Source organism: Ciconia boyciana, chromosome 6 (genome assembly GCF_034638445.1).
Source record: "Ciconia boyciana chromosome 6, ASM3463844v1, whole genome shotgun sequence".
NCBI lineage: Eukaryota > Metazoa > Chordata > Aves > Ciconiiformes > Ciconiidae > Ciconia > Ciconia boyciana.
In genome coordinates this window covers 37635947-37647670 of record NC_132939.1, presented here as the reverse complement: position 1 = coordinate 37647670, position 11724 = coordinate 37635947, and the positions used below count along the sequence as shown (strand labels likewise).

Here is an 11724-nt window from a genome sequence, read left to right as displayed (position 1 = left end):
GGTCATAGTACCAGAAGTAGCTGTTCCCAGGAAGGGTCCTGGTTCCAAACAACACTCACTAAAATCCGTGGAGGATCAGGTGATAGCGGGTTCATTAGGCATTGTCAATCAATTAGAAATCAGTCTCACAAATATTCCTAAATGACTGACCCTGCTGACATACCCGTGCTATTCATTTTTCCTTGAAGTTCCAGATCTTGTACTCTTGCAAGAAACTTTGTAAAGTTTCTGGCTAAGATGCAGAAAAACACTTAAAATGTGATCCTAAAGCTTTCAACAGAGAAAGCAAGTGAACAGATCCTAAAATCTATAAAAGTAAAAAATTAAGTTCTTAAGATTTAAAACAAATTTCATGGATTAAGTGCCTGAAACCTCCAGGTTAGGATTCCAGTAGCCTGTATACAGTTCATGAATGCAATTAAACTGAAATTAAAGGGAATATTTATATTTCTCAGTCAAATGCATGGTTAATTCCCTTCATAACCTCTAGTTTTTATATGTTGTTTATAAAAGGGCATACCTATCTTCCAAGTAATTCAATAAAAGTTATTAAAAATGCCCAGCACAGAAACCAAGGCTTGCAACATACTGATATTTAAATATTTAATGATAATATTTTAATATTTAATATTATTATTTGCTTAAGTTTGAGAGCTAACAAACTTTGAAGTAAATCCAAGCACAAACTTGGCTGGTTTTCGTCTAAAATTTAGCGGGAGCCATTTCTGTGTGCATGTGCAACACTGCAGGCCAATAACGCTCGGGCCCTGCCAGGATCCCCAGCCCCACTACTTCATCATTTATTTTTTCTTTAAACCGGAAGAATCGGTAATTTCAAAGTGACTTTTGGAAAGGGCCTTGGAAATCATACTTTAAAGCCGTAATACAGCAGGGCTTACACACCCCATCCCCGGGCAGCCACTACCGCACACCACAGAAGGCCGACACACAGGGCCCGCCCCGCCCCAGCGCACCTTGGTCTCCTCAGCCCGTGGGCGCCCGGGGCCGCCGGCGGGGCTGAGGGCGCGCCCGAGGCGCCCTACGCCGCCCTCGCAGACGTTAAAGCAAGGAGCGGCTTGTAGGGCGCAAAGCGGGCACCGGCGCAGCCATGAGGCAGCCAGCGTCCTCCTCCACCCAGGCGAGGCAAAAGAGACCGCCTCTGTGCGACACTCTGTGCGAGGGTGCCGCTACCTCCGTGAAAGCGCCATTTCCGCGCGGGGCCCGGCGGCCCCAGCGCCGCGCACTCCCCTCCCGCCTGGGCGGCTGCGCAGAGCCGAGCGGCGCGGGATGGCGGCTCTCCCCGCCCTCCCCCCCCGCACCGCCCCGGCCGGGCCGCGGGGCGGAGCTGCGGGAAGCGGCCGCCGCAGCCGCCCCTGACTGCCTGGGCACCGGGCTTGTAGCAAAGGGCGCCCCGGGGTTGCCGCGACCCGGCCTTCTGCCTCTCGCCGCCGCGGTGCCGGGGGCCGGAGCGGCGCAGCCCGCTCCCCTCGCCCCTCCCGCCGCCGCGCAGGCCCGGCGCCGCGAGATTAGGCGGGGCGAGGCATGAAGCTGACCAAAGCCCAGTACGATGAAATAGCCCAGTTCCTGGGGCACGTGCAGCCCACCCGGCAGAGCCTGAGGAAGCTGAAGGAGAAGTTCCCTAGGTAAGTGCTTCCTGCCCTCCGGGGCCGCTGCCCGGCGCGGGGCGGGCGGCTCGGGCCCCGGGCGGTGGCCTGCGAGCTCGCTGCGGGCGGGCGAGGGGCCGCAGGGGGCCGTCCGCCAGCTCCAGCCGGTGCCCCCAGTTCCAGGCCCCACACGGTACAAAATCACTTGGACACGCACACGGTCGTCGAGGGCAAGCGACAGCTCGCTGAAGCTACTGCTGGGAGCAGGGTACTTCTCACTCTCTGTGACCTGAGAAGTTGGCACAAAATAAAGGGCGCTTCCACCCCCGCCACACGGCCAAGTAAAAGCTCTCGGGTCACTCATGAGGCTCTTAAACACCAAATAGATCTTCTTACGTGAATGAAGCCTTAGGGCTCAGGCCAGTCCTCTGAGAGCAAGGATGGAATCTGGCCTGGGATACCACTGTCCCTGTGGCTTAGGGAAAAGGGGCTTTCCGGACCCATAACTCTTTACTTGGTGCTGCTCGCCAGTTGAAAGCTGGAAAAGGGATCATCTAGTTACATATGAGCATGCATCTGCTTCCTCACCTGACCTGCCTTCAGAATTGTCAAAGGCATTTGCAAGTGACCATAGGCTAGCATGGGAAGGTGTACATGACAGAATGTGCTCCGTGCACTGATTGTCGTTGCCAAAATTTGTTTGCTACCAACAACAGAGTTGTAAAGGACATGTTGCAAGTTTTTTTTTCTTTTTTTCAGGTTTGGGGGAAACATTACTAGTGCTGAATTGGACAGGAAACCAAATCGGATTCTTTGGGGAAAGGAGTGGTGCTGTCCACCACTGTAATCTGCTACAGTGTGCCAGAAAACTGCAGTTTTTTAAGTGCTGTGCTTACTTTGGTGAGAGAGAGAAATAAGTAGAACAGAAAATCATTCTCATGCTTCCGAGCGAGCCTTGCTAGTCTTACCACAAGCGTGGCTGAGGAAACTGAAGCTGTGTATAACTTACAGTAAGTGGATGAAGAGCCAACATTAACTTTGGCTTTTAAACCATCCAGTGAAATCTTTTCCTCTTCAGGAAAGTGTATTATGTAGTTAAAAATCAGGCTGAGGGAACAGCCCTGTTATAGAGAAGAAGTGATGCTAAAGCAATGTAGTTGGTTCAGTGCGTGCATTGAGTTGTGTTGTTGGGAACCCAGCTCACCTTGCACAGTACTTCTGCAACGTGGGAAACCACTTACTGTGACAGCATATGTCTAAGGAGCTTAGGCTTGGCTTTATCACTTTGGTGCTAATGAAATTAGAAGCGAGTGTTTGTGTGTATATGTGTGTGCATGCACGCCACAACTGCACATGTTCTCTTTTTCTAGTCTCCTTATAAAGCTGTCTTGAAAGAGGGTTAGAATTTGGGTTGGTTTGCCAGGTCAGTCCCTGTGTGTAGGAACCTGCTTCCAAGACAGATGCATAGGCACATGAGTGTCTGTAATAGGGAAAATAAGTTTGTCAGAACACTACCAGGCCTTTCTGCTGATACATTTTAGTTCCAAATCCACTCCTTTGATGCTGCAAAAGATCCATTGACTCCTCAGTTTCAGAACTTGATGACTCCTGAAAGACTACATACTAATAACAATGTAGAGTTATATTAGCAAAAAATTACATTTTTTCGAAAGCAGCTGGCTCAGGTGTGGCAAACACTGAAAAGCAGAGATTACCTGTAGTAGTTGCTTCCATGATTTGCTGGCTTAACATACTGTTATCATGTTACCCACACTATGAGATGAGAATGTCCTCTTCTGAATTCTGCTCCTAGGCCTCTCCTGAATTTTGTTTGTCCATCCTGGGAGAAGGCTAAAATCTTCTATTTGAATGATGAATGAATTGATACCTTTATTTAAAAATGTCTGTCTTCAGTATATTTTGAGGAAGTCTGCCTGTCTCCTTTCTGTGAATGGCTCAGCAAGTGATGTTTCTTTGTTGTCTTTTTGTTTATTTCTCGTAGCAGGGCAGATGCAGAAGACCCTCAGAGAAAAAGTTTGAAGTAGCAAAATATGTTAGGCTAATGGTTTTGAGATGCAGTTAAAAAAAAATTTATGCATTCCAAGGCCACTGCTTGCCTTAGCAGCAAGGGAGATGTATTGAAATAGATACATGTTATAATGTGAAAAACAGGCCGTCTCTACAACCGTTATCTTGTAAAAGAGGCCAGCTGCAAAGATTTGTAAACTTGTGTGCCATCTTAAGTGCTGAAGGGGAGGCTTTTTCAGTGATGTGTTTTATAACTGTGGAGTAAGTTTCTTATAATCTACAACCTGTGTCATTCTCTTCTAGGATGAGAAGGGTCTGATTGGACTTTTTGGCTGCTTTTTTTCTTTATGAAAACCAAAATCAAACAAACAAACCCCTCACCCCACCCACCCCAACTTTCTAATTCACTCTTTTTAAGAAAATATTCCAGAAGCTGTCATGGCACTTGCAATGTGATGAAGGTGTCCATAACCAGTTTGTCATTATTATATGGTAACAGTTGCTGATTCAAACTGGAAAATACTAACATCCATTATAGCTGCTTTCACCTTGCACGTTCAGTCTTTCCCCAGGAAGGATCGTATTCCACTGGTAATGAAATACATAAATTGACAGTTTTCAAGTATTTCTGGTTCCTACTGCCTCATAGATCTTGAGAGTCTTTGGATTTCTGCATTAATCTGCTCAGGTTTTTTTCTAATACTGTCTTATCTATTGGTTCCTCCCTTGTCTGTTGTGTTTCTCACAGTTTATGCTCCTTATTTGTATAAACTATCTTTCACACTTTGTTATGGGCCTGCTCTTGTTCTGCATTTTCTTCCTAAGAGTAATTTGTAATTTCCATAAAACTATTGCCACGGTTTAGTGTGTATAGGTGTGCTATGTGGTGGCTGCCAACACGACCTGTGAATCTAAATAATTTTTTAACAAGGTAGTTTGTTCTTTACTATTATTGAACTACTTCAGCAGGTGAGATTACTGCTTCAAAAAGGGTGTTGCCATGTGATTTATTAATGTGAAATAGTCAAAATTAGACTGCTTCTAATACTGTTTATAAGTACCTTTATACAAGCATTGAGACTTTTAAAATTTTTTTAATGTTCCTGTAACATTACAGACAGCATGGATTTAGTCTGCTTTGCTTAAAATCCAGTTATTTTGCAAAAATAGAAACTTGGGAATCAAACTGCTGTTCTTTTCCTGTTAGTGCTACGCTTTGTATTCCATGCCTGGCAATTACCAATGTATTTATTTATTTATTAATTCTTAAGGTATTTGTTACATGCTTAGCAGTTGTCTTCCAATGTGTTCATGTTTAACAGCAGAATTTTTGGATGACCTGAGGATTATCAAAATGTAATTTTGAGCACTAAGCGCAATAAATCTCTGCCAGTATTGGGTCACTGATGTGCAGTTCCTTTGAGCTTCTTAACGTATACACCACTGGACTGATAATTCTGTATGTTCTGTGTTGTGCTCTTCTAAAGCATACCATGTTTTCTGCTTTGTTTCTCACCTGAATGTATCTGCTTGCTAATGATTTGTGTTTTTCTTTGTAACTTCTGTATTTTAGTCTTCTGCTTTCTCCTTAGCCATGGGCTCATGTTCTTCTGTGATACTATTCTTCTCAATGAGACCTAATGTCTAAATTGGATTGCCCATTGTAGGGCTAGTTGTAGGAAATGTAGGGTATTGCAGGAAATGCTCTGAGAAAGTTACAATCTCTTTATTTTCAATGCTTGTTTCTCTCTTAAATAGTAGTTAGAGCTGCCTACAAGTAGAATCTTCTGCATAAGAATCATCTTAGCATTACCTGTTTATGGTGACAAGATGTAGGTTAGACCTTTTAACTGTTTTCAAAGACTATTTTTACTTGTCCAGAAAAGTCCAGCTTCTAAGGGTTTGATTCATACCCAAGCTGATATTCTAGTACTTCAGTTTAGTTGTTTCCAGGATAAAGAAAAAAAAAAATCTCAGTTCTTCTGTATATGGCAGAATACATAGTGTCTCTTCGAAACTTTTCCTGAAGCTTCTTACCAATAGAACACGATTGACAAATGACAGGACCCTTCTCAAATCTATACCTTGTACATATTTTGCTGCTCTTTGTATCCAATTCTGATTGAATATTGCAGTTTTCTTGACTGACTCTTCCTCTGGTCTCTACCAGGCTTTCTAAGGGTGTAAGGTTTGCTGACCCAATTCATTATGGTACTGTCTTGTTTTTTCTTCTGAAGTTTTTCATGGTTTGGTTCTGTTCCGAGTCTTTGAATTTCTTACACAACATTGTGCTTGAATTGGGGATTCCAGAAACTTTCTGACAGTGCAGATTGGCTCAGTAGCCTTGCATCTTTTAGAGATTCCAAAAGCTGTGCTTTTCAAGTTCTTGCATTGAACTGTTGTGAAATATATTTCATTCCATCTAGGAGTGCTATATTCTTCCATAGCACAATTAGTCCAGTCTATATTGTTTCTTTTCCTTACTTAAAGTTGTTAAACAAACTTAGTGCCTCTAGCCCAACTTCCCTTTCCATACCTTCACTTTTATTCCTGTAAAAGAAGCATTCTTTTTTGAGCCTATCTGAGTGCAAACTGTGTTTACAGGGAGTTTCAAAGTACTAGGATTTCAAAGTATTAGAATTTATAGCAGCTTCTCTGTGCGGGTCTTCACTTTTCTTTCATGCATCTATTCAAAGAAGTACTGTCCTGTTTGTCCCTTCTGTGAAAGCTTCCTTCGTAGTGATCAGGAAGAGCTTTTCTTACAGCAGAAAGGTAAGGGAAGCTGGCATAAATGTGAGAGAAGAACTCCGCTCCCGCCCCTTCCTTTTTTTTTCCAATAAGGAAGAGAAAAACGTGATGCACAGGTTCGTATTGATATACTTGATATTTGAGTATGGATATTTGGTTTTAACATATGTAACTTCATGTTTGATTATTGGAATGCACACAGTCTTTGTTCCCAGAGCATATCAAGTGATGCACATTCCTCTACATTCATGACCTGTCTTCTTCATTACTTATATCACTTCAGGTTTTACATACATTTTCAGTAGTTATGTTGCTCTTTCTCCAAATTACTGATAGCTTTATTAAATTACACCGGGTCTGGAAAGCATCCCAACAAAATTTTTCATTTAAAAAAAAAAATGTATCTGCATGGTAATGTCTCACAATGTAAATTGGAAAATATAATCTGTTTATTTTTTGCTCATTTTTGTCACTTTCTTAGCGATGGTTCATAATGAAACAAAGGCCCTAAAGAAGTTTAAATGTATGACGTCAATGTTATTTATTTTACCAGCTGTTTAAGACTGAGTTAACATTTTTTCTTCCACTTTTCCAGTGTCATTATTGCCTTTCTTTTTGGGTTTTAGAGTTGGGGGTAGATAGGCATCTGATTCTCCTCTTACAGCCAGTTATATTTACAAGGAAATATATTGCTTTTTCATGAATAATTTCATTCTGCCTTTGTGCTGTCGCTTAGATTATCAAGCAGTATTGATAAGCCCAAGATTGTTGCAGTTGGAAACAAGAAGGTAGAACTACTCCTCTCTTTCATCTCCCCGCCCCCCCCCCCCTTTTTTTTTCCCTTTCCATTTCTGTGTTCTAGTACCTGCTGCTAATGGAGCCTGGAGATTGAGTCAAGGTGGAAGGAGAATTCTCTATCCTCTGCTCTAGTGCTCCTTGGAGCTGCTGTTACCCAGGAAGGAGGACAGTGGAGCTCAAGAGCAGAGGGCAGCTAGTTCTCTACATGGATTTCAGAGCTGTAGGCTCAGAACTAAAGCACAGGTATATTAGACAGGGAAATCTTATCTATGAGCAGGCAACCTCCTGGTGTGTGACACTTCAGTTGCACTCTCTTCTGCCTGGAAAGGCTCTCGTCATAGCAAAACTGACATAATTCTTGTAACTTTTCTTGCTCTCCCTGCTCTTCTGAGTAGTTGGTTAATTATTTTGGAAAGCAGAGAAACTAGGCTGTTTTTCTTTACTCTGCAAACATTGATCTAGCAAATCTCATTTAGAAATTTGCCTTTGTGCCTATGAGTGCTAGAAACTTATTTCTTTTACAAAAAAAGAAAGTATAAAGGCAAATTTTAAGCTCCATCTGCTTTTCTGTATTCTCACTACTTAACAATGAAATAAACTCATGCTCTGCCTATATAAACCACCTCATTGATTTCAGTAGACCAGCTCATGAGAGAAAAGAAAGTGGACGTTACTAGGAGATGCAGACTTGGAGGGAGACGCTAAATGGCCATTGGTATATTTCCACCCTGTCTATTTTGTAGTGGCAAATACTTTGCACTGCTGTACTGTGTTTAAATGATCTGGAGCACATAGCTAGAGCAGCTAGGAAAATAGTAGTTGTATTTGTTTTTTCTTCTTTAATGTTAGACTTCAGAGTAAACAAAGTTTTGCACTACTCTTTGGTTTTGTCTGTTATATGTAGCAAAAGCCGAATATAATTTAAAATTTCTTAAGTACTTGAAGTTGCATTTAACCCCACACGTAATCAGATTGATAATAAGAAATGAGAAAGAGGTCTTGGCTCATTATTTGAAAAGAAAATTAACAATATACAAGTTTTCAGAAATTACCTACAATAAAATGTAGCATATTCAAAATACTCTTAAAATAAAATAAAAATTTACTATACAAAGTAATTTGTGAGTTCTGATCTGATATTCTTCCCTTTGGAAAGGTGTTCTCACTATTTGAACCCTTGGTAGGATATCTAGTGTAAGATATTACAGCTTTGATAGGCTAAACCAGAAGGTGGTACAGATTTTCTTTTTTCACTGTAAATGTCAGTGAACAATCTTTAAAGAACTTGTAACTGGTTGGATTTGGTATGTCTCACTAAAAAACTGTTTGCTTATGCTATGACCCTAAATAAGAAGGATACTAATCCTCCCCTGTAATACAAAGTATTGCGTGACGGAAATTAACTAAATCAGCATATAACTCAGAAGAACTTTGCATCTTCCATTATTCATTAGGTTACATGTAAGATACTTATTTAAAAGCTAGCTATTGATAGCGGTGGAAGCTTTCAGAGTAGGGAAATACAGTTTTGCACAGTTTTGGGACTCTCCAATACCAGCAGACAGGATTTAGACAGAAAATTCTTACATTGGCACATGTAAATTCTAGGTCTTCAAGACATCAGTGCCTTCCAGATTTGTTTGGAAAGAGATGGAAAGGACTTTTTTTGAGTTGTTTGCATGTTATCTATTAACTGAAAAGTAGATGACATGTATAAGCATGTGCCAACATGAAAGTTAATTTTGAGGGAAGTCCATTGTAGTTTTCTGTTACAATTTTTATGAATGTAATCATTCTCTTCCTTTTGTAAGAATTCCCACATATGTGATCCCTCCTAGCAAAATGCAAAGTTATTTTAAAGGTTAGTCTTGAAATTTTGTTTGAAATACACAACCAAAATTAAGGTTGTACTTTCTGAATTCTTGAGTACTGATAAGTCTCTTCCTTCTCTCTTAACCTTTTCCCCTTCCAATACAGGAAGTGCTACCATATAGGAGTGTACTGATCATTTTATAAAAAAGAAATCACACAGAACAGGACTTATTACACTTGTGAAATTCATTTTGACTGAGTAAAGGGAAAGCCTGTTTGGCCTTGAGGAATTTATACAAACCACTTATAAGCCAATCCTATATCCTTTGAAGATTTGATGGTGACGTACAATGATTGGAGGGGGCCTCTTAAAGCAGACGTGGAAATTAGTTCCCTATAATTTGAAAATGCATTCTGAGTCTGTTATAGCTGTGTGTTAGGTGCTCTTGTGTAATACAGAGGAAAAGAAAGAAAGAGAAAAAAGAAGAAGAAAATACAGAGAGAAAAGAGAAAAAGAAAAAAGGACAGAAAAAAAAGAAAGAAAAAGACAGAAAAAATAAAAATAAACAGAAAAAAGAGAAGAATATAGACAAGAGGGAAAAGAGAGGAAATGCAAGAGAAAAAAGGGAGAGAAAAAGAAATAAAAAGGGAGAGAAAAGAGAGAGAAAAAGAAAAAAGGAAGATAAAACAGGAAAAGAGAGAGAAAGAGAAGGAAAAAAGATTAAAAGAGGGAAGGAAAAAAGAGGGAAAGGGAAAGAAGGAGAGGAAGAAAGATAGAGAAAAAGAAATAAAATCCTTTTACATGTCAAAGCTGGGGGAGTTGTCTTGGTCACAGTGTACATTACTGCGTTAGTCCATGAAGTTTAATTTGGTTGTACTTTCTGCCACTTCACAAATTCCATGGTTGTAATAATCACCAGTAGGATAGGAATATAAGTCTTGTGGCACTGTTTTTTTCTAAGTATTTCATTCTAAAGCAAGCTTGGTGTCACCAGACAGACCAACAGATGTCTGTAGATTTAAGGGCTAGATTATGGTGGTTGTTAAGGAAGGATGAAGTGGAAGTTTTAACACTGACCATATGTGCATTTTAATTGACTTGTAGATTTTAGGATACCATTATATTCATGTTGCTTGTACTTAAGGACAATGATGATAAAAATGGTAATTCTTGATTGGATATCAGAAACAGTTCCATCCTGTATCATTCTTCTGAAGCTTGCAAACAAGTCTAGCCTAGAGTTTTATGAGCAGAGGGGATTTGCTATATCAGAGAGGAAAATATTTTATTCATGTATTGTTTTTTGGACAATCATATTCTGGGCTATATTACAATGGCACGATAAATTGCTGAATACACTGTCTGCTGAATATGACCTCACCATGAAAAATTTGATGCATTAGAGTAGGAAAGGTTGGAATATATCAACTTTAGCTGACAAGGGACTTTGAATTTTGACCTAACACAGATGACCTTTGTGTGCAATAAAAGTGAGTTTAATCTCCAGGTCAAGGTTGAGGTGAACGGTAGGGCAGTGTGGATTGGTTTGTGCTAGCTATGGCTGGATCACACCTAGCAAGCAAAGAAATCCAAGGTCTTTGCATTTCAGAGTAACCAAATGCTTATTTACCTGAAGTTTACTCATATCTGTTATACTACCTTCAAAAACCGTGCTGTACTGTACAGTGAACTCTTCAGCAGCTGTGGACTAATTCGTTTGAAGCTCAGTGTTTCAGAATAAGTGTGAGGTATGTATATTCTGCTCCTATAGATCATTGAATAGGTAAGCTAAATAAAATTTCTCCTCTAGCATGTAGAAAGACTGTCAAGTATATTGCCTTGCTATGAAAAAGGCGAAATCTAGAAGCTTTATTTCTTTGACAGCTAACCTGTCTTTGGAACATTGGAAGTTTATTCCTAAGTGGCTTATGCTTTTAGGAGGAATACAATTAAGAGAGCTCTGATATGTTTCACTAGGCAAATACAAAGAAAACGGGTCCTTCTGAGCACTCCCTTGCTGTAAAAGGTATTTCATCAAAAAAAAGCTAAGTTACAAAATGTTTTGGGGGTTGCCTAGGTTACATAATAAAGACGTATAGATTAATTTAAATAGAAGATTGTCGTGTTTTATAGTAGTCACAAACAAAATCTGTCTTTTTAACTGGCTGGTGTTCCAGGAGTGCTCTTTTACTAACACAGTAACGGTACATGCCCTGAATACTTTTCACAGATAAGAGTGGTAGCGGTGGTGCTGTTGGAAGGAGGGGGAAGGAGGGAGTTCTCTTTAAATCAGCCAGGAAAAAAAAAAGTTTGAGACTAATGGAAAGAACCTCTACTCCTTTAATAGAGCCTGCAAAATATATTCTCCAGGACTGATCAGCTCTGAAGGCTCTAGAGGTTTGATGATTGGAATGGCAGGAAATCACGCTTTCAGGACATAACGAATTGACTAGGCCATCCATCATTTGTTAGCATGCGCTGAAACGCTGGGTTTGTGTGCAGAGGTCTGTGATTTAGTAAATACTTGGGAGATGAATAGAGCTTACACACAAGGGAAGATATTGCTGTCCTTCAGCAGCCTTAGACACAGATCCCTGCTGAGAAGGCCGTCTGACAGCAGCTCATCAGTAACTGGCCTGTCACAGTCAGTGATGCCCACCAGCCATCCCCAGTATATTAAATGCATTTTTAATATCTGCTTCAGTAGATTTAATGAAGAAAATTTAGTTTCCA

The 11724-nt window shown here is 40.6% G+C and overlaps 1 protein-coding gene across 1 annotated transcript in view; it reads left to right on the top strand.

Annotated features, from left to right (window-relative positions):
* The first annotated feature begins 1300 nt into the window (after nucleotides 1–1300).
* CDIN1 (CDAN1 interacting nuclease 1) overlaps nucleotides 1301–11724 on the top strand; it is a 129433-nt gene continuing 119009 nt past the window's right edge. The window contains exon 1 of the mRNA XM_072865552.1: nucleotides 1301–1643. Within this exon, the coding sequence (XP_072721653.1) occupies nucleotides 1543–1643 (101 nt within the window). The 5' untranslated portion in view covers nucleotides 1301–1542. The remainder of the gene's footprint in view (nucleotides 1644–11724) is intronic.